The 27075-nt window shown below is 38.2% G+C and overlaps 4 protein-coding genes and 1 long non-coding RNA gene across 7 annotated transcripts in view; 2 read left to right on the top strand and 3 right to left on the bottom strand.

Annotated features, from left to right (window-relative positions):
• The window catches only part of LOC111323436 (tRNA N(3)-cytidine methyltransferase METTL2-like), a 22708-nt gene extending 21292 nt beyond the window's left edge, over positions 1 to 1416 (bottom strand). For both annotated transcript variants that reach the window (XM_088742059.1, XM_088742058.1), the window contains exons 1-3: positions 1262 to 1416; positions 1016 to 1107; positions 470 to 530 (exon numbers count right to left, since the gene is read on the bottom strand). In XM_088742059.1, the coding sequence (XP_088598185.1) occupies positions 470 to 530; positions 1016 to 1107; positions 1262 to 1365 (257 nt within the window). In that variant the 5' untranslated portion in view covers positions 1366 to 1416. The remainder of the gene's footprint in view (positions 1 to 469; positions 531 to 1015; positions 1108 to 1261) is intronic.
• Positions 1417 to 2316: 900 nt separating this feature from the next.
• Positions 2317 to 16566, bottom strand: LOC111319767 (solute carrier family 35 member B1-like). 2 transcript variants are annotated; one of them, XM_088742060.1, is made up of 9 exons: positions 16389 to 16565; positions 15819 to 15916; positions 14690 to 14823; positions 14333 to 14363; positions 12919 to 13022; positions 11898 to 11957; positions 11371 to 11497; positions 10664 to 10770; positions 2317 to 3356 (listed from the first exon to the last, which is right to left on the bottom strand). In XM_088742060.1, the coding sequence occupies exons 1-9, from the start codon at positions 16532 to 16534 to the stop codon at positions 3156 to 3158; spliced, it is 1008 nt and encodes a 335-aa protein (XP_088598186.1). In that variant the 5' UTR covers positions 16535 to 16565; the 3' UTR covers positions 2317 to 3155. The 2 variants fall into 2 exon arrangements, with proteins under 2 accessions (XP_088598186.1, XP_088598187.1); XM_088742061.1 differs by lacking the exon at positions 2317 to 3356 and adding an exon at positions 8621 to 8809 and having other exon boundaries at positions 16389 to 16566.
• LOC111323516 (adenosine receptor A1-like) lies at positions 6242 to 11594 on the top strand. Its single transcript, XM_022926892.2, has 2 exons — positions 6242 to 6400; positions 8784 to 11594. Exon 2 carries the CDS (start codon positions 8800 to 8802, stop codon positions 9838 to 9840), a length of 1041 nt encoding a protein of 346 aa, XP_022782627.2. The 5' UTR covers positions 6242 to 6400; positions 8784 to 8799; the 3' UTR covers positions 9841 to 11594.
• A 1907-nt stretch (positions 16567 to 18473) lies between the features above and the next one.
• On the bottom strand, positions 18474 to 21823 carry LOC148718418 (ASNSD1 upstream open reading frame protein-like). The gene is made up of 4 exons (XM_088742063.1): positions 21697 to 21823; positions 21576 to 21629; positions 21412 to 21487; positions 18474 to 21025 (listed from the first exon to the last, which is right to left on the bottom strand). Exons 1-4 carry the CDS (start codon positions 21763 to 21765, stop codon positions 20961 to 20963), a joined length of 264 nt encoding a protein of 87 aa, XP_088598189.1. The 5' UTR covers positions 21766 to 21823; the 3' UTR covers positions 18474 to 20960.
• Positions 21824 to 25914: 4091 nt separating this feature from the next.
• LOC148718417 (uncharacterized) lies at positions 25915 to 26460 on the top strand. Its single transcript, XR_015994326.1, has 2 exons — positions 25915 to 26105; positions 26428 to 26460. It is a non-coding gene; the product is annotated as an uncharacterized LOC148718417 (long non-coding RNA).
• The last annotated feature ends 615 nt before the right edge of the window (positions 26461 to 27075 follow it).

The raw sequence follows: 27075 nt of genomic DNA, 5'->3' as shown, positions 1-27075 counted from the left end.
GGATGGATAACACTATACACTGGATAAATCTCTATCCGGTGGATAGTGCAGTATGTTTTGGTAACACTTATCCGCTGGATAGCGATTTATCCGTGGGATAGGGTCATCCGCGCTATGAACAAGTGGAGCCTGATTGTTAAACAAAAATCTCCTTGACAGCGATGGAGAACAGTAATGTATTGCGAACAGCACAGAGAAAATGGCTAGTGATGTTTGGGTGTGTAGCATTTAGTGTAGATGTTGTAGTTCAATTTTATCCTTGGTTCAGATTTTATTTTCTTTTGTTTCAAATTCATTATTATACATTAACATGACTGAGAACAAACGAAAATAAAATTTGAACCAAGTATAAAATTGAACTACAACATAGACAACACATAATTTAGCAGACAAGCCTCTAGAGAAGTCTGGACGCACCCTATGAAAACCCAGGTTACATTTTTTCCTAGGCATTTAAGACCAGTTTTACCTGTTTTGGTGCTGCAAGTAAAATTCATCCCAGAAGCTACCAGCTTTTTCTTCAAACAGTGCTAAAAGTGGATTGGACAGAAAAAATTTTATGGCCTTGAAAACCTTGTTTATTAGCTACTCTCAGTTGGTGGGGGAAAAACTGGTTTCTTGGTTTGAGGTTTTTCCTATGAAAATAGAACTTTTGCGAACATTTCCATTAAAATTTCGTACATACAAAGCAACAATGAAAATGTGATAATTAGGGAGGTCACCCCACTCAATTTGTAAAGTAAGACTCAGGTCTGATAACGAATCTTTAAAGAGTTTATGATAAGATTTTCCCACAGGTCTTTACTATTGTAAAACAAAGCCATAGCCCCAAGGAAATCTTTTTTTTCTCCATTGCTTTCATTATCCAAGAACTGAAAGCATAATGAAGTATGGGCCGAGTGGAAATCTTACCGAGTTCACATATAAGAAACTCAGAGCAAAACCTCAAATGATCCCTTTAAATGAGAAATAAAACTTCAGTTCAGTGTAGCATCGATATGCTCGCAAGAAGTACCTTGTTCATCCTCTCCTAGTTTAATAAGAGAATTTTCATTGATCTTCTGTTGTGCAGCTTTTTCTTGCTCACTGTCCCATTCCACATTGTCCCTGCAAAAGTGAGTGGTCAGTCCCCAACAAAAAATTAAAATCTCCAATTCAGACATGTAATTGCGTCAAATTGGATCTTGCGTTTGTTTTCTAAACGCTTAATCATATAACATTTTCCTTTGATGCAATAAATCAAAATCTATATTGGTCTCACCAAGCATTATGCTCAAAAACTTTGGTTGGATCAGAGAGAAGACGGTTTCCAAACTGAGGTCTTGAACCATCCGCACCGTCCGCCATCTTGAAAAAAGTAATCATACCATTTGGTACGTGGGCTCAAGAAGCAGAACTCATTCCCAGACTTCTGCCAACACTAATCACATATTGCCTCCCCACTTGGTCATCAATTGAAAAGGGGAGAGGGGCGAGAGAACATCGTGGACGTTGCTCATGAGATGAGTCCAACCTAATTATGTGTGGGAGTGTAACTCAATAGATTTTAATAAGCTTTTTTTTTTCTCTTTTCTTTTCAGAGAAAGAAATTTCTTTCTTTTAAGAAAAAATTCCCCCAGTCGAGTGAACGAGTTTACAAGAAATGCCTGTCAAAAATAGTCCGCGAAGATGTTACACGAAACTTCAGTTGTGTTAAATGACGAGACAAGAGAAATAGGACTAAATTTAATTTGATTTTTATGATATATTTCTCTCACTGAATAACTGGAATCTGTCATTATTGTTTCACCTTCCCCTCTCTTCCCCTCCAAAGTCCCACAAGAACGATTACGAGAGTCAGAAATGAACTTTAAACAAAAAAATATTTCTTTGGTATGTCGTTATGATAGTCTTTTTTTTCGTTTTCTCCAATTTGTAAACAGCATTGCTTTGTTAGTGATACTTAACGACTATTTATCTCATAATTCTCAAATCATGAAGTAACGGTGTTCTGAGACGCAACAATTCTTCAGACTAGCCACGAGCCTTATTTCTCTTTTCTTTAAACAGGTATCGAGTCACAACGAGCCGTTCTTACACCTGAAACTTAAATTATTTGAATTTACGGTGAACAGAGGTTTTTTCGCAATTTCTCTACAGGGTTGAATTAAGAATTTTCGAAAGGTGAATAAAACCCGAGTTCCTTTTTGCCGTTTACAGCTACTGTAAACATCAAACTTATACGGACTAAATCCTTACGATGACCAATGCTTAATAACCGAGGCATTGAGTAGAACGGTTCAAACGGAAAAAACAATACAACAACAAACACAAAGAGACACACACACTTGGGTTTAATTGCTTTAGTTATCCTGTGATAAGAATTTTAAACTTACGTCAAATACAGTTAAGACTAATGTGAAATGCTTTGGCGATTCCAAAGGGAAAATTATGCTTTTGGAAACGCTTCTGTGTCTGAATGGTGAGGAAAGGGGTGTGTGTGTGTGTGTGGGGCGGGGGGGGGGGGGAAACGAGGGAGGGTCGGGGGGAGGGGTCAAAGTGAAATAGGCCAAACGCCTATCCTGACTCAAAGTTCCCAATAAATGAGTGGCTTTTAACTAGTTGCCACTACAAGAAAACTTCTTGGCGATCTCCGGGAACAGTATCCAGTTAATCTATGGCCGGGTCCACTTCGGAGAATGCATATGAGGGCTTGAGGCAGTTGTTCGTTGAAAAATACAAGTTTTTCCCCCTTCATCCACCCGCTTCCCCCCCGCCTATGTCGAAAGGAAATGCGTGTACCAAATTTTTGATCCACTTGTTTCTGATTCACGTAAGCTGTTTTGGTTTTCTGACAGTGACCGCTACTCTTCTAACCCCATCACAACTGAGAGAAACCAAAACGTGCTCGGCGTTCTAAACGCTATAGTCTTCGTTTCTCAGCTTTCACATTATACTAACTTGTAAACTACGACTATTTCATATAGATTTTCTATTAACAAACATACAGAAACTATTAAATATATTTGTTTCTTTGTTGAATTGACAGCGGGAGAAAACAAGTAAATTCCTAATCGACCGGTTAACGAAAACCGCTGGCTCAACTATTCTCTACCGTTTTACCGATTCCGACCACAAAATTACTTGTACTACCTAATTTTCAGATAATTATCTCTCTACGCTTTTTTCCTTGCTTTTCCATATATGCTATCCAGTGTGAGTCCAGCGAAAACAAAAACCACACCAAGCCATTGGCGGGCGATAAGCGAATTTCCAAACAAGAGCACCGAGCCGAGGATTGTGAAGAATTTACGAGTTGTTGTGATGATGGAGCAAGTCAGGGGGCCAAAGTTAGCCACGGTCATGAAGATGAAATTCTGCAACGGAAACAAAAACAGAACGGAAATTGTAAAGCAAACAACAACATGATCTAATTTATGTGATATTAGTGATTACGTTCTATTACCATTAACTCCCAAGATCTAGTTGTTAATTCTCCCCTCTAATGCCGCTACACATTTCCTTTTAATACACTTGTGAGAATTTGGTGTTAGATCAAGATACCAAATTCCGCATAATAATTTTGAGTATTAACAGTATTCTCACTACCTGTTTGTCGGATAATGTATGGATATCATTAGAAGTTACATGTTAATCACTTCCAGGAGCTGAAGGCTTAACGGGGAAACCAAAGCACCCTCTTGCCTCGGTCGCAAGATGAGGTTTCGTAGTTAATTGGTGAAAGGCGAGAGGTTTAAGCACAAGCCTCAATTCTTTAACCCAGGCTCTTTCTGAAATTCCTCCACTAAAGTTTACCGCACAGAACAACTCCTGACTCGTTCCCAGTCTAATTCAAACGGGGGCAACCGACGCGGGCGGAATGGAAGCGCGAAGTGTGATGGGTAGCGAGAAAGTGAGAGGTCTCCCCCCCTTCTCCCCTACTTTAGCACCACAAACATTTTGGACACGACTGGGGTGGAGTAGAGAAAAATTTGACACCTATCAAACACACCTTAAACTAACATTCACTTCGTAAGTAATTTGTCTTCAACACACAAAAAGTAAGATACAAGCACTGCCTTACTAATAGGCTTTCTCTTTGAGAATGAAATAGCGATCATGAAATAAATTCGACCCCAGGGTAGGTCAAGTATTGCAAGGTTCTCTGGTTCCCCGACTGAAAACAAACTTGCACCGTGAAGATTTTCTTAACTTGTGCAAGAACGAATTGCTCTGTTCAGCTTCATGTTTAGTACGAATTCATAAGCCGTTTTTCGGTGTACCAATCGATTCAGACTGTGACCAGCCCCTCTTTCTCTACATATTCCGCCACGATTTCCACTAGCTTGTGGAACGAATTACGCTATTAGAGGGATACCTTGTTGTTTACAACCAAGACATCTCGTAACAAAAGGTATCCACAATTTTGAAGGGCTTTCAAGTGCAAGGAAAACAGGCAAGTTGGTTTGAAATTTAATACGCCAAACGAACTGGCATTAGCAGAAATGTTATGTTACAATAACCGACAGTTTTTAATAGCCGGGTTCGTTTGAGTACCTGCTCAGGCCAAACGCGAATCATGACAAGACTTTCCGAAAGAAATGATAAACAAATAGGAAACGTCATCAAAAGCTCTTACGCAAACTCAAGTTTGATAAAAGCTTACATAAATCGAAACACGAGATTAAAACTGAATAGTGAAGCGTTAACGGAACTTAAAATCTTAGTTTCAGTGGGAAAAAAGAGTGTTATCACAGGTGACTTACCAATAAACAGAGATGTGTATCATCATATGATGTAACTGAATATGAATCTCAACTCCTGTATGAAAGTGTGTGGATGCCTGTTAAGTCTTTTAGATTATTCATCTTCATATGTAGCATCTTCTTTGGTCCTCAACCCTTTTCTTAATCGAAAAGTTTCTTAAAAATCGCATTGCGTAATGATCGGACACTAGATTGGTACAGGATAGTTCTAGGAGTTTCGCTCGCCTTCTCGAAATAACCTCCCTCTTAGCTGGTTAGACGGGGTCAACAACAGATCAGAATGTCAATTCTTCAAACTGGCCGCCTTACACTTTTTTCCAATAGCTTTTGTTGATCAGTTTGTCTTTTCCTCGCACACTTGACAGTAAGTCATGAGTGCAAAGATAATTTAGACATTGATAACCATCAGGAGGTTACCGCGATGTAACTATAGACGACATCACAACTTTTCAACCAAGATTCTTAGGTAATCTATTAAACTCTATTCATAAATTTCAACCACGGTACTTAATCAAAAATAGAACAAAAAAACTCGATTGAATCTGCTCCAACATCTTCACTTACATCATAATGTTCTCCCACAATTTCTTTCCACACTAGAGGTTAACTTTCCGCCATTTCTACCGCGTAAAAGTTTTCTTTTCCGCCATCATCCTCGCGATGCAAATCAATTTTTCAAATAAGGTCACTTAATTTCCCACCATTTCTTCAACGCTACACGCTCAATTTCCCGCCATTTCGATGCTGGAAAATTGGCCCAGTTTATTACCGCTATATCTCCTCTGCCTGCAGAGATAATTTTCTATCAATTATTCCCTCAAAATTAGACACGACTCCTGCCTTTGTTTTCCGCAATCAGACCAAATTTACGCCATTTTTCTGACAATCAGACATAATTTCCAACCTTTCTTTTGCGGTTTCCTGTAAAACTCCCGCATAACTAATGCAGAAGAAAACGAAAGAGGTTACCTGCGTTGTCGGAAATGTAGTAATTTCTACAGCCCACAAAAAGCATCAAATACAGTTCACAAAGTACCCTCTTAATTCACAATCAAAAAGAGAATTAAAAGACTTAATAAAATACAGAACGTTTCCCCCGCTGTCACAAACACAAGCCGAAAACTTTAGTGACTTAATAACAAAAGAGATTCGTCGATATTTTTTATTGCAAGACAAAAATGAATTAAGGCAAATGACAGTCTTGAGGACCGCTCGCTTTCCTCCAGCGTTTAAACTGCATTGCAACCAACTGCGTTTTATCTTTATGACGTTTGTAGCTTGTCGCACATTTCACAACATTCAGCGGAAACTGGACGAGAACGATTTTATATCGCTATCGCATAAAACCGAAAGTTCCATCGACTTCTTTATCGTAAGGAAATTTAGCGCCAAATTGGATGTCGTATCCGTCCGTGAGAAATTATCTCCACCGCAAAGTGCTATTGGTTGCTACACAGGAAGCAATAACAGTTGCTGCTTATAACAAAAGGCGCTGGCAGCAACACATTAAGAAGGCAAATTTACAACACAGCTACCGCTACCGGGTTCCTTAGCTTGCAAGTGAAAAGCGATTCGTCAAAAGCTCCAAAAACGCTGTGGTTTATTCAGATAAAAGCGAAGAAAAAAAACTAAAAAGCAGGCTTAAGAGTCGACAGGTGAGAAAAAAAAAACTATCGTTAGGCATTTTATGTATGACTATAACCATTGTGCATTCGGCGACTTTGCTCACAAGCGCATGCCAAGTGCTCCGAATTGAATCCAAAATTCAATTTCTTGGCAACGTCTTCAAAAGGCAGTTGAGTGTTAACATCAAATTGTGCTCGCTTGATGAAGTTTTCAAAGCTACATATTTCGAAAAACAAACAATACGAAAGCCAAACTCTAATTATGAAATATCATATAGGAGCACAGATATTGGAAATAGTGAAAGAACGATACTGAAATTCAGTAAATCACATGATTTTCATCTAGAAGCTTCGAAAATGAAATGAAGGGCCACGCTGACATCGTGAAATCTTTCAGCTCGTATTCAAACCCTTCATACCACGATAATAACAATAATAAAAACTGCACGCTTCGAGCTATTCAATGAGACCCAATTTAAAAACTACAAAAAATAATCAAACATAAGAATAATACAAGTCGATAAAAAGACCCATTTTGTATTTGGTCAAAATGTTTTGAAATGCACCTGCATCAGAAAGATAACGCATTAAAGTGATAATGCATGAAGATAAAATTATCTGACAGAATTTGAGCTTAGCAGAACGATTATTAAAGGACGAAAAAAGTGTTTTCAATGACCTAATGGAAAAAATGTACATGTCATGGTATTGGTTAAATAAGCCATTTCCGCACCACAAAAGCAAACGCTATTGACAAAAAAAAGTAAACTTTGCACGGACGAAGAAATTGAAAAATCGTTTAATAGGAAATTAAATGCTTGCGAAAGTGAAATTTATGACCGCTAAATGGTGACTTTTATTTTGTTTTCATTTTGCTGCATTGTTTTACAGTTTTGACTTTTCATCGAATGTCATTTCGTGGGTAAACGAAAACGACGTGAAATGCTCTCAGTTAACGAAAAATTCAACAACATGTAATTGAACTGAACGGTAGAGCTTGGGTTAAAATCAAGCAGAAATTCAAGTGCGTCCTGACGAGAAAGATGACAGTGATAATCTGTTTGAAACAGAGGCGAACTGTCTCGTTAGCCTGTCTCCTTTGTACGCACAAAAGTACACAGAGAAAAAAATACTATTGAGTCAAGGACAAATTTAACTGCTAAAAAAGATTGAACAAATATGTATTCGGTTGCTGGATGAGAGGCCAAAAGTTAAATCGCCACTTAAACCGGATTTTACCAAGCGCACGCAAAAAAAAATCTAACGCCAAAGAAAACACTTTTGCGCATGTACTTTCTAAGTAATATAAAGCTTTGAAGCCGTTCTTCAAAGTAAGTACATTTAAAACGAACCTGAGAACTTTATTATTTTTGTGCTAGCTTTTAGAAACGACTTTGAAATAAAAGTTTCACAATTTGGGAAAAAGTACAGGATACCAGAGACCCTCGAAAAGTTCCGATAACCGTTTACAACAGATATCATTTCAACACGCTTACACGTTCCTAAACCTTACCCACATTTCAATGAAAAGTTCTGTCGATTTATCAACTGCCACAGACTGTTATTGAACAGACCGTAAGAGAATTTTGTCACCAACAAGTTGACACTTCTACCTTAGACCAGACGATGGTCACCTTTGCAAAGCGGTCCGAAATGATTACAGAAATGAATCCGGCACTGCGTTAGTTTTGCATCACTGCACTCTGTGATTGGATAAGAAAATTCGCGCCAATCTCTTAACAAATAAATTTTCACCAAAAGTCACTCCCGATCTACTCGCATGTTACCGCGCTTCAAGCCCAAACTTTGTTTGGCACAATTGAATTTGGCTGGAATAATTTGTTCCTTGTGTTGTGTTCTTAGGCAAGACCTAATATCCTGACAGACTTTCCCAATTCAAGAGTGTACATGGGTACTGATAAACTGCCAGGGGGGGCGGAGGGGAAGAGAACCTAGTAGAAATTTTGGAGTGGGGGGGGGGCTAATCTACGGTAGACTAGTACCCTACTCAGGATCAGGAGAAGGGAGCAGGGATGGCGCAGTGGTGAGAGCACTCGCCTCCCATCACTGTGGCCCGGGTTCTATTCCCGGACATGGCGTCACAAGTGGGTTGAGTTTGTTGTTGGTTCTCGTCCTTGCTCCAAGGGTTTTTCTCCAGGTCCTCCGGTTTTCCTCCCTCCACAAAAACCAACATTCCAAATTCCAATTTGATCTGGAAACAGTAGACAAGGAGAGCCACCCAGTGGAATGTCCATTGCTAAATTATTTATTTATTTATTTATTTATAGTTGAAATCGTCTAGGATATGCTTCAGCAATTCTAGTCAGCCCCGAGTACGACTTTAATCAGAGAGAAAATAGAAATAAATCGCTTTGAGTAGGTTCCTCTAACAAAATTTGCTTCCTTCTTCCAGACTACCATATTCTGCCATGATTAACCTTACGAATACAAAGAACAACCAAACCAATCAAGGCGACCAACAAGGATACGTCCTAATACCGAGCTTGCTAGGCTGGGCTATATCTTACGCTATTGTAGCAGTAGCCATCATCGTCGGAAACTCGCTTACAATCGCAGCCTTCAGCACAAATAAAAAGCTCGCCAACGCCCGCACTAATTACTTCTTGGTGAGCCTGGGGGTAGCGGATTTTATGGTTGGCGCATGCTCAATACCAATGTACGTAACTGAAATGCTCTTTTATTATCTGCGTAAAAACGAGATTATAATCCGGTTTAACGAGATCTACCTGCCTATCGACGCATTTATGGGTTTCGCGTCAATCTTTGCACTCGTTGCTATAGCCCTAGATCGCGCATACTCTGTATTTCGCCCTCACAAGCACAAAGCTATCACCAGAGCGACTTACTTAATGGAGATTTGCCTGGTCTGGCTCTTGGCGGCCTGCGTTGCTGGGATTCGCGTTCTTAGCAATTTCACCAGCAAAGATATGCTAAAAACTGTCTTCAACTACGCCATACTCGTCTGCGTGTTCACTTCACTGATTCTAATTTGTTTCGCTTACGCTATGATTTGGCACAAGGTTAGGAAGCCTGTGAGCAAGAACCATAGGACCGGCACGAAACACGAAAAAAAGCTGGCGGTAACGCTTTCCTTAATCACACTTGTGTTCATCCTGACGTGGGTCCCTTTCTACATTATGAACATTATCATTATGTTCTGCAAAAGCTGTTATGTCCTTCAGTTGATTTACTTCGCCAAGTTTTTGCACTACAGCAATTCTTTTGCCAATTTCATCATCTACGCGCTCAAGATTCGAGAATTCCGGAAGACCGTGGCCAAGCTTTTGCTAGGCAAAAGAAAGAAAGCGCCCTCAAGTCCACAAAAAAGTAAAACCGCGGTTACTTCTAAGGAAGAACCAATCTTCATGCAAGACATAAGAGTTAGGGGATTCACTCATCCACTGGAAAATAACGGCGTCGATCTGATAACCGCTCACCAATCAGTGTGAACTTAGCATCTCTTTACAGCCAATCAGATGCAGCCTACACTCTACAAGCTCACTCTTATCAATATTTTTTTGGTTATTGTTGTTGTTGTTGCTGTCCATTTCCGTTTCTTTATTCCTATAACAAATCACTTTTCCTTCATCGTTTGACCCCCAAGAGTGACCAGCATCTAATTTTTCCTTACAATATCACCACTGAATCACGCATTAAGGTCTCGAGAATAAGAGGAAATGATCACCAACTAAAGAAGCTCTGGATTGTTAAACAAATTCCCTTTGTCAGCAACTTGGGAAATGTAAAGAGAACAGTATGGAGAATATGCACACTGATGTTCGGGTGTAAAGAATGAATACCGTGAATACACTACTAATCGAGTTGTGACATAGCACTAAGCACTCGCCGGTGACTGTAAGAGTGGCCCGAGAATCTGCAATACGTTTGCAATAGAACTATTTTTAAGTGAGTGTCGAAAGTAACCAGGGATTGCTTAGGGTTTTGCTTTACTTCGCTCTGTGATTGGTCATGAAAACTCGAACCACTTTCTGAACCAATCAGATTCAAAATTAGAACCGATCACGACTTAGTCACCCGGGTTTTCCCGCGCTTTTGGTTTTCCCGCGCTTAAGGTTTTCCCGCGCTTTAAGTTTTCCCGCGCTTTAGGCAGTTTGATTGTTTTTATTTTGAGTTCTTATTAGCTCTTAAGGGTATTTTTCTTTCTTCTCATTAGCAGTTGTGATTTCTTTGGTTTTGGATTTGGTTTGACGACACCCAATCGAAAAGCGCCCTAATAATGAGGATCACAGTAATTCTTGAAACTGGTCATACCTGTCCTACAGCGCTAGCCACGCTGAATGTTAGTATGTGTAGTAAAACATATGGATACCGCTGGCAAAATGCTATGAACTGGAAAACTTCACCACTGGTCAAGAGAGCTGTGGACGTAACAAGAAAAAAAACTTAATGGTGGTTCTTCACAAAAAATAAAATTAACATTAAACTGCTCTAAGAAATCCATCAAGTGTTAACCAGTAAAACTGTTAAAACAAAAAAAAGCTTCAACTAGAAAATACCATTCCTAACTTTCTACGTTTTCCCCTGAGATACAGGTTAACTACAAGGTTACTTTTAAAAGATATGAACGCCAGGGGGAAACAAGCATAATGAGCGAGGCACAGTTTGCCAAGTCTTAATTCATCGCTTCAAAAATCGTTTTAACATGTTTTATAACAGCGTTCAAAAAAACAGTTTTAAAATTGAAGTTTGCTCTAAAAACCCTTACCGATTTATGTCCGTCTATAAAAGGTAAATACAAATAAGAACTTTTACCGCGTTTTGAGATTCCAAAGTATAGACTACATATAACTGTTCGCAAATTGTTTTTCTTCATGAACGCCGCCGTTTTTAACAAAAATACTTTGTGGCCTGACCTCATATGAAAAACCAGAACGCGCACACTGGAGCGTACTCCTTTGAAACTGTTACGTGTTGAATTTGGGTAACTTAGAAGCAAAGCTAGTTTCGCTGAGACTTACTGATCGCTAAGATACCAATTGACCAGAAATTCATGTTAAACATCATATGGTGTGACTGCACGTGGTGTTCTGCTCTCATTCTGTCCTGAACGGCACCTGTTAACCCATCACATGTCAGAGATACAAGCTGCAAAGAAAAGCTCTCAATTAATTTTCTACCTGTAAAGAATTATGTACATGTCAGAGATACAAGCTGCAAATAAAGGAGAGCTATAAACTTTCAACCCGTTAAAACTATGTCAATGTGCACACATTTTACCAGTAAAAGAAAAAAAAAATTAAGGGAATAATAAACTGAAAATTGTTGAGGCATTCCAACTCAGATGTCATTTTTGTGTCGTAAGCCTAAAACTGGCAGTATTTGAAAAAATAAATCACACAGCCTCACTCTGACCCTATTCTCTCTTGCGAGCAGTATGAATGATGATATTTTTTGTTTCTTTCTTCCTACCCATCCCACACTCTCCATTTCCACCTGGACTCCCTTCCCACCCTACCCTGAGCCCTAAATTTTTGACACTACTCACCAAGAGGAGTTCTCCAAATCCAATCCAGCTTCCACTGTCACTTGCTACTTGTTTCTTATTCTACGATGAATCATCAGTTTGAAAATTTAGTAAGAACTTCAAGTTACCCTTCACCATCCTTTGGAGCTAAAAGATCAAACATTTTTCACCCAACAACATGTTCAGAAAGCATATTTGATCCTTAAGCGACCTCTTTCTTAATACTGCATTTAAATTGCCTTTCATGTTTGATATAGATCAAATATTATTGTTTGTATTTGTTTGTGTGGTTTATAGGAATTTATTATTGGTCATTTAAATATTTAAACTAGTCACCAAGTATTGTATCTCAATTGTAAGTTTTTTTTTTCTGACCGACATTTTCTTTCTTGGTTTAATTGTATTGTAATTATTTTAGTTAAAGCTTTTTTCTACTTCTGTAAATTCTTCACATCTCTGTTGCTGACCTAAGGCCATTTAAGCCCCCGGCTTTGGCTGTTCTTGCGTATTTTTCTTCCAATGTGTAAATAGCAGGGATAAAGGAATTTTACTCCTTGAGTAAATGTTGGAGTGTTTAAACACCCCATGTTGATCATGTTGTGTGTAGCAAACACAATGTTGAACAGAAAGGTGTGATATTTTAGCCAGCCAAGGCCCAACCCTTTCACCCCTTACTAAGACTGGCTATCACCAAATTTCTCCTTACAGCTTCACCACTGAATCAACCAGTAAGGTCCCAAGAAGAAAGGATACGATAGCCAGCTTAAGAAGTTCTTGATTGTTACATACAAACTCCTTGTCATATCATAGGTTTAATGATCTCCTCTTTGGAGGTCATTAAACCCTGCATGGAATAAAAATCCCCAAGGGAAAACATTAAAATTTAGAGGGAGAATATAGCTGTTTACACAAGTCACTGAACTTCTTTCCATTAAGCCCTCTGTTTTTCCCCACTAGCAAACAATTTTATCAACTGAAGATGTCATTCTTTTTGAAAGAGATTCTTTTTCCCATTTTAAGATCACAGATAAGATTATCTCACCTCTTTGTACATGAACAAAGCTACTCCACAAACAATAAGTAGAACACAAAGGTATTTCAAAAGGGGATATTTTTTCCTTGCTAAAAGAACTCCCAGAATCATCACTGAAAGAAATTAAAGAAAGAAAATTGGTACACATGTGACAGGAAAACTTGTTATTCATGACAGAAATGTACAGCATGCAGATCAAATTGTCACTCATTTATGACTACAATGGAATCCCGATTTATTTCATAGATACTGAGATTTACACACGACAAAAAGCCCGCGTAAAACTAGTACGTTAAATCCATTAGCCATTAGGAAATGCGAATGATGAATTTTCACTAATGAAAAAACATCGTTTACCCAATCACAAACGCGAACGACGAAAATTCACTAGTGAACAATCGTGGCCCGCGAGTTTCACTCCAACTCTTGAATCCAACATGGCTAGTCCAAGGTTTGCTTCTTTGGAAGGTTCCATTGAGACTTTTATTGGAGAACAAGAAAACCAGAACACAGTGAAGAAAACGAAACGAGATGTGGCTTTGTTTACAGAGTTCCTTCAAACAAAAGGAGAAGCACGAAGTGAAATAGCTGAAATTCCTCCCGCCGCGCTGAATGAACTTTTGAGTGAATTCATTTTAAGCGTTTGCACAAAAGAAGGACAAGATTACAAAAAAGCATCAGTGGAAGAGAATCAGAGTATCCAGCGACTCCGATGATGACTAAGTTATGTACACTGTAAGTTTGCCTTGAATTTTCATGAAAGTTGCAGACTGTTTTTGACTGATATTGGTTAAGGTTTGCATTGTGTTATTCAGCGTAAAAGTGTATGACGCTGCGCGTTTTCATGATTTAGTGACATTCTGATTTACGACATTTATGACTTGTAAATCTAAGTCAAGTTTTTTTCTCCAAGTTGTCATTTACGTCTACATATTTGGATTTGTTATCTTCACTAAACATTTCAAAAGACAAAGAGAACTTTATATTTTAGTTTATAATAGCAGTTGAATGGGTTTTCTAAACATGTGCACCCAAACTGATAAAATTGACCACCAATATTTCTTTTCAAAAATCTCACATCTATAAAATAAACAAATTACACCATGGAAAATGCTTTGTACGATTTTATTCACTCGTTGAGGAGTATCAGAAAACTCACTCATTCATTTTCTGATACTACTCAACTCGTGAATAAAAATCGTACACGCGCATTTTCCATGGAGTAATCTCTATTTCTCAAACCTCCAGGGGGAAACGCAACTTGGTTTGAGAAATGGGGAGTTCGAGAAATCGGGGGTGAAATTACAAGTGAAGCAAATCCAAGAGAAACAAGGTTTGGTTCAAGATATCAGGAGGTTCAAGAAACCAAGGGTTCGAGAAATCGGGATTCCACTGTATACCTATACTTTATGTTATCACTCACCTGGAATGGGTTTACATGACTTTCCTAAAACCTGCCAGTAAAACAAAATGAATCATACATTAAGGTCACAAGAATAAAGGAAATGATCATGAACTCAAGAAGCTCTTGATTATTGACAAATTCTCCTTGTCAGCACCTTAGGAAATGTACAGAGAATAGTATTGAGAATATGCATACTGATGTTACTGGATGTAAAGGAATAGAAAGTCTGGCTTCAATTAAGGTAGATCTAAATGGCAAAAGGAAAAAATCCATTCTGGTACACAAAGCTTTCCCCAGAATCATTTAATTACCCCCCCCCCCCTCCCCCCATAACTTTGAGCTGTTTAACAGTTTGTCACAGGAATGTACACCAACCTGGGTTGGATAGTTCACCCACTGTAGAGCCTTGTTGCTGGCCAGCATTGCCCCAATATAGGTGGTAGCACAGATCCCATACCAGCAGAATGGAGTTGTATCCTTAGCTTCATTTTTATATGTCAGTCTGATAACTAAGACAGAACATGAGCACTATGATTAGTTCACCACCACTCTCCTGATCATTTTGGATGCATACCATTTGTGAAAACTGGCTGGTCAGATCGATAACCTCATGAGGAGGGATCTATAACTAACCAGAATATTTTGGCCATGTCAGGAAATTCTGGAGTCCCCTTTGAGATAAAAAATGGTGATCTTTCTCTCAATTGTTTCTGATTTTGTCTTCTGTTTTTCTTGCAAAGCTTACAGCACTCTCACCTTTCAAGAATAAATCATGTTTAAACTATCAACAGAGTACACTCCAAATTATATTAAAATCTACTTAAGTTGCATTGAGAGAGCTGGATGTAAAGAGAAAGGGAACAAAAAGACTCAAGAGTTTAACTTTTCAAAAAGAGCTTATCAATGTTTGAACTGAGAAAATTAACAAATCAACAGTGGTTTAGCGTGGTCTGCGCTCTTATCCACAATAATATTTGTGATACAGTGGTCAAACTGTTGGGGACTCAAGGCACAGGCAACAATATCAATGTCAAAATAAAATTATTCTTTCCGTATGTGACCAAGATTGTGACACCTTGATGCAAGCAACATTGTCTTTACTCTTTTTGAGAAAGGAAAATTAGCCAATCAGATTGCAACATTACTGCCAATTGTGGTAAAAAGTCGTACCTCTTCTTTCTTTTGTTGATATATATCACATGAACCTTTAAACCCTGGGGGTGATCAAATAGGAATTTCTTCTCAGAGTATCAATACATTTTCAAGGGGAAAGGCAAAGCAAAGGAAAAAAATATAGAGGATACTGTTGAATTTAACATTAAACTTTACAGGCTAACATTGAACTGAGTGTGTCGCAGACAAAGTGAAGAGTTGATATTTGATCACAGGAGTCAAAAGGTTGATGAGATCGTAGCTTTAAATATCTTCGAAGGACACACTTGTTCCTAAGGCAAAAATGACTACAACTATATATCTTTCACCACATGCAACACTCTCAACCTACCTGCTTTAGCAAATAGTGCATTCACAATGCACTGAACAAAGACCAGAGAGAGAGCATAAACAAATTTCTCCTTGTCTTCGCCATACGATGTTCGTGTTCTGAGAGAAAATATAGCAGATAAAATTAAGAAGTGAATCATATTAGTGAACAAAAATTTATCATTAAACAACGAAATTTCTCTTCAGAGTGCAGGGAATTTATTAGGCTTGATCACAGAACAAAAAAAAACTCATAATTATTAGATCTTAGTTCATCAAAAATACCTTGCGTAACTTAGAACTGCAGTTCCCATACGGAATACGTAGACATGTTGATGGAAGGGAAGTCAACAGAACATTGAAATAAACTCTGATATATGTCATTAACTTAAGTGGGGCTCCAAAAATTTATCACGATTGGGAAAAGTTATGGAGATTAAATACTAAACTGGTTCTGTCAGGAGTCCAAAGGTTTTACATCACTACAAAACTCAATTTTTGTTACAAGCCCTTTTAAAACTTACGTGAAAAATATCAAACTATCGACCTAAATCGACTTCATAATTTACGTGATAATTTGACAAATACTCACATTTTTTCTTGTATAATACCATAATAAAAGTACGATATAAATATTCCCAAGAAACACACTATTAATTTCTTTCTGTCTGTTACATACGGAGTCATTTTTGATACAGAGGACGGTGAATTTCCAGCTTCAACATCGGAAGGAACCATCTGGAGGTTTTTCTCCACTACCGGTTTCAAGGAAGCGTGGTTACCTTTCATTGGAGAGCATTTTCAACACGTGACAGGAAGTAAAATAGCTTTATAAATAGCGAGGGAGGAGAGAGTAGAGACACTTTCAACTGGTTCAGTTGCAGAATGCAAAGGACAATGGATATGAAGAGTTGAAAACTAAAAATTAGATAACACTTGATTTTCGCTAAAATCAGATTAGGGGTATGATCTAAGATCAACCTTCATTATTTTAATCTCTTTATTTAAATGTTTCAAAACAAGGTTTTTGCATAAAATAGCAACATCAGTTGGTCATGATTAAAATTTTCTTGTGGCAATGTCATGCCTTAAAAAAATTAATCATGCTAACCAACATTGCTTCAGTTGTACATTTTTATTAAATACAACGTCTTACAACATTCCAAATACATTACAATTATAGTAGACCTCTACAAAATATAATATATTTGTTAAATGATTTGCATGGGTTAATGTGGGAAGCATTTAAATAATAGTATCATTGATTCTAGAGTATTCTGGAGAATATTGCCTTTTGAAAATTCAGATCATTTGATAGAAAACAAGATTTTAGTTGCTACATGTACAACAAATCAAGACTTAATTCCATAGAACCAGAGAGCGTAAACAAAATTGACAAGACTACAAGTTTATTACCTTTATTGCTGCTTTATTGTCTGGTGACTAGCAAGAAAATCCTAATGGCTAACAATCAATTTTCAGCTGCATCAGCGACAAGCTGGTAGTATTTTCAGACTGTGGTACCTAGAACCTAGATTATCCAGATTTTTCTTTTATCCAGACTCACTTCTCTGGTCCCATTTTTGTCATGAATATTCATCAGTCACATTCAAGATCCATGAATACCCTTCCCTTCAAACAAAGCAGATGTACTGACACTATTCCATTGATGCAGCTTCAAAATACAATAGAATTAGCCATGCACACAAGCTGTAGCAGCCTGAAACAAACATAATGATAATAATAATAATAATAATAATAATAATAATAATAACTTTATTTAAGGAGGGTAACACGACAGTAATTCAACTGATGAACTAGTGGCCGTGAATAAACAACCAAAACAAATAATTCAAATTGAACATAACATTAAGAATCCCGACTGGCTGGAGGCAAACCAGTTGGCTATTTACAAGCATGGCCGAGGATTTGAACACAGAGCTACTGTAAAACAAATCCAGGAAGTGGTCAGGGCAGGACACAAATCCGGGAGCAGCGGATTGCGAGTCCAACACACTGACAACTCGGCCGTGCTGCCTCCATTTTAGATGCTGATTTACATCAGCATTTTATAATTTAGGTCACAACACATTGTTGTCAAAAAATGTTTTTATCAATACAGTCGAACCTCGATTATTTGAACTCATCGGGACCTCGGTAAATAGTCTGGATAATCGAGAGTCCGGATGTTGAAGTTCATTTATTTGTTTTAAGCAGGTTGATTAATTGGCAGCTGTAATAGCTAATGTGGACCTGCTGTCCTAACCCACCCATCCCACCCCAGGGGAGGACATCCATCACACAGTAACCTCGCGTGTGGGAAATTAACGTCTCCTGCCCCAACCCTGCAGGAGACGGGACCTCCATTTATTTGTCCCTATCCGAGAAGACTAGAATATCTAACCATTTCTTGATGTTATAGAAAGGTAGCAAATTCTTCTCAATTATTTTAAGACCTTGAGTGTTGGTCCGGCCGGGCCTCGAACCCTCGACCTCCAGCACTACAGTCCAGCGCTCTATCCATTGAGCTAACCAGGAGGCACACTTGATTTTCGAGAGTCCGGATAATCGAGAGTTCGGATAATCGAGAGTCCGGATAATCAAGAGTCCAGATAATCAAGAGTCCGGATAATCGAAAATATGAATATTAATAAGATAGAAATGTAAACAAAATGTATACAGCAAATAAAACATCACTTTAATTGTGATAGCTACACAGCCTGTATGTATTAACAAATAACACAGAATATTTCTTTGTCTCGTCACACTTGCGAATTTTGAAAAGCGCACAGGATAATACACCATTTTTACAGTCTTTTGAAAGGATTAGTGGGCTTTTTGCAACTCTGAGTTTTTAAGATCACAACTAATTAATATTCATGAAAAATTGGGACCAGAGAAAAAAGTCCAGATAATCAAATAGTCCAGATAATCAAGGTCCGGATAATCGAGGTTTGACTGTACTTTGGAAAATTTTGGCAATAATACACAATGATCTGAGAATGTACTTTTAATTAATTCTTGCAGAATATTGATCAACCAATATGTTTTCAGTTATAATTTTGGCTCATTAATATTCATATTTTCAATTTACCAAAATCTCAATCATCCCGACTGACACTCTAAAAGAGCCATCTCCCTATGAAACAGCCACAACTAAGCAGATGATTCATAATTTCCATCTAAATTTCAATCAATCTTCAATGGCCACCTCTCTGCAATCCAACTAGTCATGAAAATTATCAATATCCAACTGCTTTGTAGAGTACAAATAATGTGCGAGACGAGTACAAATATCACATAATATGTATACTCCAGAAATATCCACGAAATTTGCCCGCACTAGAATAACAATTTGGCATGATGGATAATAAATTCCTCATTAGATATTTTGTTGCGTAGTATCGCTGAGTATTTTTGCTTGTTGTTTATATTTTGACTTGCCCTATCGGCTCATCAAAATACGGCACAACTCGTAAAATACTCGCCGATACTACACAAGAAAACGTCTTTAAATAAGATAAAAGTATTCATATTCTCCGTGCTAGTTTTTCTATGGTATTGACCGGGAGAGTATGTTTCATAATTGAGTGCTTCCTGCATTGGCAATTATTTCCGTATGACCTTAATATTTGATTCAAGGGTGATACTATCAGGAGAAATGAGATGCTCGTCACTCTCCTGGATTAACTCTTTGACCCCTGAGAGTACGAATAAGTAAAGATTTGTTAAAACATTTTACAATAAAAATCTGCAATAAAACATGCAGCACGAAATGGGATTGCCTGGTCAACAAAATGTTGTACATAAGAACAATAAGACCTAATTTTAACACCCAGAGTGACTCCATTAAGGCTAGGCTCTTTGTTTGACTCTCAATGCCTCTTAATTCATTCATTTTCTCATCTATATACATCTTAGTTTTGTTATTTCATTCTCACTTGATAATGACGTTCTGGAAACAGTGAAACGTCGCGTAATGTTTTCCAATATTTTATCGCAGATTTTTTTAGTAAAACCCCTAAGAGTGTCTGTATCTAATTAAGATCACAAAAGCACAGGAAATGATTCCAAACTAATAAAAGAAACTCTTACGTGTTTAACAATTCTCCATGTTCATGCTACAGGAAATGCAAAGGGAAAAGTGTGGAGAATATGCATGCAGATTTTAGTGGGGCTCCCACGTGCACCATGGAATATGGTCAACCTCTTTTCGTCTGGTTGTAACATGACTGACCGAGCACACGTAGGTACGTATTTACGTGCCTTCATATTGCACGGGGTAGGGGAGACTATCAAAACGAAGGGAGGGGTGTCTCAGATGAGTTTTGGCAAATGCACATCTTTTATGTTATCATCAATATTATGAACTTGGGAGCTCCACTTTTAGGCTTGGCTAAATCTATATATTAGGATGTCAAAGGTTAACCCTTCAACTCCCAGAAGTGATTAACATGTAACTTCTCCCTATAAGATCTATACATTATCCTGAAAACAGTTAATGAGAATACTCAAACTTATCAGGTAGAAGTTGTCACCTTGATCTAATAACAAATTCTCATAACTAATCTACAAGACAATGTGTAACAGCAAGAGTTGAGAATTAACAATCAGATCTCAGGAGTTAAAGAGTTAAGGATTATGGCAAGGTCTAATGTTTTTATTGATTGCCAAGGAACTGAACCTGCAACTAAGGTAGTAAGATACCAGCTAGGGGCCTAGCCAGCCTATAGGCCAGTGGGCCTGGGCCTATAACTCTCATTCTGCTTGCTTGACTTTTAATATAGAGTAATGACTCTAGCAACTATTGAAACAGAAATTGAACTTTCTTTAGTAACAGGCCCACAAAAAGGACTATGCAAGTCCTATGTCCTATGCCCATGCTATCAGAATCCCTTATGCACTTTCATTTAAAGGGATCCAATGACTGATCAGACTGACTGATTAGGAAAATTAATTCCATATTGAGCAGCATCTCATTGTCCACTGACTGATAGCAAGAATTCAAGCTAAGAACAGGTAGCATCTTGCTTTTGCCTGTCAGAATGCCTGCACACTTTCATTTAAAGGGATCCAGTGACTGATCAGACTGACAGGGAAAATTAATTCCACATTGAGCAGCATCTCATTGTCCACTGACTGATAGCAAGAATTCAAGCTACAATCAGGCAACATCTTGCTTTTGCCTGTTAAGCTCTTGTAACTCTTTTCTGGCATCTTCAAGCTTTTCTGTGCAATAAACAAAAGATTTCAACTCCCACTTTTGCATTTTAAGTCTCCATTTGTAGTCTGACTTCTTCACCCCTTAACCCCTTGAGGTAGTCATTAACAGAACAATGGGACAAACCTTAATTTTCTAGTGTGATGAATGTGTAACTTTTCCCTAGAATATCAAAGCATAATCTAGCAAGCATTTGACGAGAACTGACGAACTTGACAGGTAAAGGGTGTTCTATTTACCCTTCAACTAAAACAGATCTCGGAAAACGGCGAAAATCGCCAGGTGTGCCGGTGCGGCGATTGCGAGTTTCGCCAGGTGTGTCGTCGGCGTTTAGAAGTAGAAGGGTCGAGGAATCAGGGTTTGCAAAATGACAAGTAACACGCATTCCACTTACTTTTGAACTGGCCAACCACGCGTGTACGATCAGAAAGAAAAAAAACATTCCCTGATCCCTGTCTTGCGTATACTCTCTATAAAGAAAATAAACCAGATTTCTCTCATCCTCGTGGCTAAAAAGCGGGAACACTAGGTCTGTTATCGAAAAAATAAATAACAAACCTTTTTCGGATGTAGACAGCTGAGTTCATGGTTCGTGACTTCCAACTCCTTTATCTACAAGCATAAAGGACATAGTTTTTCATCAGAATCCTTAATTGGTGGAAATATTGAGAGATAATACCTCGTATAAAGTCTGTGAGATCTTAACGTTTAGCAAAGGTACCAACGTTTCTTCTTGATTATCTGCCATATTGGATGTGAAAGGGATTTTGTGTAAGTGGTTAATTTGGGTACCAGTCTCACTCGTTTTAAGTGCGACTCGAGAGCTGTAGACGGAAACTAAAGTCCTCCCACAGACGGAACGGTTCGAAAACGCACGCGTTGTCGGTCATCTTCAAACGAATAAAAGAGAAAGAGAAGTAACCAAAATATGCCAGTGCCGATTCGATAATTAATTGCAATTAGCATCCAAAAGTAATGTAAAATACGACCAAACGGGTGATGAGTAATGCAACTGAACTGCGGTGTTATATCGTAAATTGTATAAGTATTAAATTTTCCACTTCGTAAATATTTTTATGTATAGTGAAAATGTAAATGAAGATGGCAGTTTGGCAGGTATAGATTTTAGAATACAGGTGAGGAAAAATTGCGTGTTTTGGCCGACTTAAGAGTCAGAATTAAAAGAATCAGGACTGGAACATCCCTGTCAAGAAAACCAAGCTCACAAAGAATGGAAAGCAGCCGAAGAAGCTCCTGAAGATTACCTCCTGGACGTCAGTCTCAGCCAAGGGAACGAGTCTGGGAAACCTCCCCTCCCCCTCCCCCAAAAATAAAAAAAAAATCTTTACAGATATAACAACGAATAAGACACTTCAGATCGGTTTCTTTTTAGTGGATGGCATGAGCTGACACTTTGGGGAAAAATGTTCTGTGGAAACATGGTATTTTTAATCAAATTATATCCAATGAAAGTTGAGGTAGTCCTAGCAGTTTTTGATCGATAAAATTTCTTTGGTTTGATTCTTACGGAAATCTGACACAGACTGAAATTTTCTTGCTTGTTTTGAATTCCTCTACTCCAAGAAGCTTACAAGAAAATCCTTCAACTTCCAGATCACATTGTTAATTTTCATTACTGTCTGTCATACAGCTCTTGTGATGTTACTTCAGAGATTTAGGTATTGGATCCAGTTTTACTGCCTTCTCAGACTGCGTGATCTGGAAAAACTACGGAAACAGGAAATAATCAATTTTGGTCGTGGAGGTCTCGTTTTGATCTCTGATTGACATCATTACTTTAGTATCTCGACGAATGACGCAGTTCTACTTAACTAAAATTCTTCCGCATAACTAAGCGGCTTAGAGCGTCCATCCTGCTAACAGCTCTTCCGGCAGTATATTACTTAACGCTTTTTCAAACTGTTTACTTTACCACCTACTTAAACTCGAAAGTGAGTCGTGTTATCTCGGCCCTGTAATTTTAAGGAGCTAAATCATGATATTTTTAATTTTCATACAATGAAATGATTTCAACTAAGCTTGGGAAAGAAAACCACAATCACTCTATGTACTTACAAGCAACAATGTTTTCACCAACTTATTACATGTTTATTTAGCGCTAATTGTAGGCGTGTAATCCGCCGATGGTAGTCAAACATTGGGGCATTTTTCAGGTTATTAATGTTTACTATAGACGTATCGTTGTAAAGCCTCTATAACAATTAACGTTCAATATGTCGTAATACGAACGCTAAATTACCCCCGTCAACGTTTTTGACAACCAGCGTCTAGTTAAGGAAGTGAAAGATTGGAAAGTCGGTTTTCAGCGTTTTCATTCGAAATAGCTCGATGTCATTCTGTACTGAGAAACTCTATCGCTCCAGGTTCGACACAACGGCCGAACTGTAACTAATTCGGCTCTTCTTATTCCTTAAAAATGCACAAAAAAATTATCTCCAGTTCTTGCCTTCGTCTTGGGTTCTTCTTGTTCTGATGACATTTTTCCCAAAAAATTCTGAAGCCAGCGGACAGTCGATTGCAGAAATCCCAATGCCCTGGTCCCACTATCGTAAGCATAACTGTACCCCGACGTCTCATTTTCTGTCTGCCCTTGCAAAGCACATCTTTCAGATCCCGATCACAAAACATTCCTTTTTGCATATTCAGTCAAGAGGGAAAAATCTTTGCCTTAGAAGCTGGCACAGAAGGTAATCTTCTCCTGGACTTGACATTTGTAACTTGTTCCTTGTCAACTTCTGAAAATTTGCGATCTGTAGTTTGTGCCGGCAAATCTGCAATGTAACAGGTCTGTTCTGAATCACCTTGTGGTTTTGCCATCTGGTTTTTATCGCACTGATAAGAAGTCGTCCTAAATCGACTCTCTTCTATACCTCGTAGATTTTGAAAAATCATCCCTAAAGCTTTCTCCATTTCCTTTTCGTAGTCAAAGGAAGAGCTGCTTTTCCTTCGAACTCGATCTTTTGCATCCATAGTCTAAAAATTGTGCATCGAGTTACGCACTGTTGAAAACCACCTGACCCTCATCACACGCGTAACCAAAACTTGAATCCTAATTAACTCCTTACAACCTTTTGTCCGCTCATGTCAACCTCAAAACTTCTGTTTGCCAATCTACACATTCAGCTTAAATCTGTGATAACAAAGCCGTAACAAATATTGTGAAACATTTAAGAACTTGAATATTTTCCATATCTGCGAGAAATTAAACGTGACAGTCACGATTAAGCCAGATTACGTTAACATTACGCCCACCAAAAGCGCACTACTCGATCGTGCGTGGATGCACGCGAACTCATTTGAATGCATCTGTAAAACCATTCAGTTCTCGTTTTAGTAAAGGACTGAAGCCTATTTTGCTTTGTTTAGAAATACAGTTAGACAAGACACAGTGGTAAATAACGCCGCATGTTTTATCGTGTGACTGTTATCATGGTTCGGCCGCACGTAGATAGTTTAGCACAAGATTAACAGGTTTTCAGAAAGAGCCAAGTTTTCATTAATGTTCACGGCATGACATATTTGAAATGTCAAGTATGTTTTGGGTAAGTAACATTCCAAATTAAATTGAATTCCAATGGTGGAAGTCAAATGGTGGTTTCTATGGTGATGTTGAGTCATTTCGTTGGGGACAGGAGAGGTGGGAACTTGTGAGCAAACAAAACGACACGAGGAAACCACAGCAAAATAAATAAATAGATAAATAAATAAATAAATAAATAAAAGGGGTCTTACTAGGCAGCCGCATTCTCGCTCGTAGCTTGTGTAATTTCCTATGATCGTGTGATTGGGGATCAATTCTGATTTGGTCTTCCATGTTTTCCCGCGCTCGAGACCGTCTGCAAATGTTTTCTTTGGGTTTTCACTTTTTAGCTCCTTGTGAAGTTCCTACTCTTTACCTCTGATTGGCTGATATGATAACTCTTTTATTTTTCGTTCATTTTACAACACTCGAGAGGAGAACGAATTCGTTCTGATATTGTTCCATCAAAATTTTCTGCTTTCCTACAAGTGCAATATGTCGTGTTATATAATGCCATAGTTTTCAAAAAAAGAGCAGAAACTTCCCGCATTATAAACAAGCAGAGGAATACATTTGCCAGAAAAAACTGATGCCGGTTCATTATCTAGTGCATTTATTTATAAGGGTATATTTTTAGATGCCACTCGACTTTTCTGTGGCTTTCAATTATTTCACGGTCCTCCAAAATGCTCCAAAATAGGACCCTAGGCAAAGTTCAGGTCACGTCCACTCACATTTCGTAATTTAAACGAAGACATTCCTGTCTTGAAGACTCATGTAAATTGTATAAAAATCACTGGAAAATGATTCCTCCGGATTTCTGGATCTTCGTATATCTTCGGGTTTACGAAGTGTGATAGAGCAGGTAAACGGATCAATACGTTTTATTAAACTACGTGTTTCCGTGTGGACAGTCCGGAAGTTACAAACACACACGTCACTGTTTATCAGTTCATTGTGCGATCCTTCTAATGAATTAACATTTAAGTTTTTCTTGTGAAATTCGCACTTAAGTGGTTGCACAATTTCAAGCCTGTGAATTAAACAACGCTCGATGAATCTGTAAGAGCGAAAACCCGACTACATGTTCACTGTGCTGCCCATTTTAAAAAACATGCCTGGAAGTCGTACAAACTTTTTGTCGTATGACAGATTAGATGCAAAAAGACGTATCTCAATAGGTAAAATACCATCAATATTATTAATTTCAATCGATGATCTGTTGTGAGCGCTATTTCAAAAAATTCATTCTTGGTTGACTGCAAATTGGCTCGTGGCAAACCAGTTCAAAATAAAACTTGAAAACCTTTCAATTTCGATCCATTCACCCACTTGTTTGATACAGTTCACCGTGATTTGTTTTCGCGACCATTTCTGTCAAGCCGGGAATGAATGTTCGATTGCGAAAACTGCAGTCCAAGGGTCAGTTTTCGTAGCGGTTGTTTTACTTCCTGTAGAAGTTTGGGCTCCACGTAGATCCTTTTTACTATCTCGTTCTTTCGTTACAGCAGAAGACGTATTAACTGTTCAAGTGTAACTTGTACCAGGTGAGCTAGCACCGTGAGAAACGCTTTTTGAATTTTCCTTGCCAACAATTCGTGCTGTTTTCACCTCTTCACACCTCTGTGAAACACGAACGCACCGAATTTCCTCCAACGCCCGTAAATTGCGAAAAATCGTGTTTAAACATTTGTTCATTTCTTTTTCGTAGTTAAATTGTCTGTTATCCTGATTGCCGGGTTTGTTTCTTGCATTCATGGCTTGGAAACATGTCGCTTATTACGGAGATTCAAAGTTTAAGATGAGCCAACTATTACCAAGCTTTTATGATCTGCCTTCATTTTTTACATCAACCCTGTCATTTCTTAGGTTAAGCTTTCACCTCGGTCCATTAGCTACAAATGAATGTCCTTCAAACTCTACAAAAATGTGATATGGAAGTCACGTCGATGCGCTGAGCAATGGTCCGAAACCCTTGAAATACGCCATTGGAAAGCTTCTCTTCTCGTGAACATTACTTCTCGTAAAAATGAATAAAGTAGGGTGAGCCAACAATAACTGAACGTTCTTCTTGACAAACGCTTTGGTTACCAACGTATGTCTTAAAAAATTATTTAGAAATTTAAGAACGTGATAACTTCACTAATCTGAGCTTATACATATAGAGCGAATTTAAGAGTTCAACTGTTAGATGAACACTAAATGAGGGTATGGAACTGAATATACAGATCAGAAACGATAACAAACATTCTTCTGTATGATAGTTAACAACTATTCACCAAATTGGTTATTTACCCCGGCAAAAGCGGCGAGGTAAATATCCACCGCTGGCCTAGTGGTTGTTTTAGCATATACTTAAATAGTCAAATAATACAGCACAAAAAGATGATTTTAACTCAGTTATTCCTTCAATGTTTACAATATTTTTGGGCGCAAATCTCGCCCACGTTGCTTGGAGGTGAATAGCAAAGGATATTCTGAGTTTGCGTGGCCAATCAGAGCGCGCCTTCAACTTTA

Source organism: Stylophora pistillata, chromosome 12, assembly GCF_964205215.1.
Source record: "Stylophora pistillata chromosome 12, jaStyPist1.2, whole genome shotgun sequence".
In the NCBI taxonomy this organism is placed as follows: Eukaryota; Metazoa; Cnidaria; class Anthozoa; order Scleractinia; family Pocilloporidae; genus Stylophora; species Stylophora pistillata.
This window is presented reverse-complemented; position numbering and strand designations above follow the sequence as displayed.

Coding starts and splice junctions, on each gene's coding strand:
- LOC111323516 (XM_022926892.2), top strand. CDS start 8,800: ATGATTAACCTTACGAATACAAAGAACAACCAAACCAATCAAGGCGAC.
- LOC111319767 (XM_088742060.1), bottom strand. CDS start 16,534: ATGGTTCCTTCCGATGTTGAAGCTGGAAATTCACCGTCCTCTGTATCA. Junction 14,364..14,689: donor GGGTGAACTATCCAACCCAG/GTTGGTGTACAT, acceptor TTTTACTGGCAG/GTTTTAGGAAAGTCATGTAA. Junction 10,771..11,370: donor AATTGGTATCTTAGCGATCA/GTAAGTCTCAGC, acceptor TTACGTCCACAG/CTCTCTTGACCAGTGGTGAA.
- LOC148718418 (XM_088742063.1), bottom strand. CDS start 21,765: ATGGCAGATAATCAAGAAGAAACGTTGGTACCTTTGCTAAACGTTAAG. Junction 21,630..21,696: donor TCTCACAGACTTTATACGAG/GTATTATCTCTC, acceptor TTATGCTTGTAG/ATAAAGGAGTTGGAAGTCAC. Junction 21,026..21,411: donor CGTGGTTGGCCAGTTCAAAA/GTAAGTGGAATG, acceptor TTTATTGCACAG/AAAAGCTTGAAGATGCCAGA.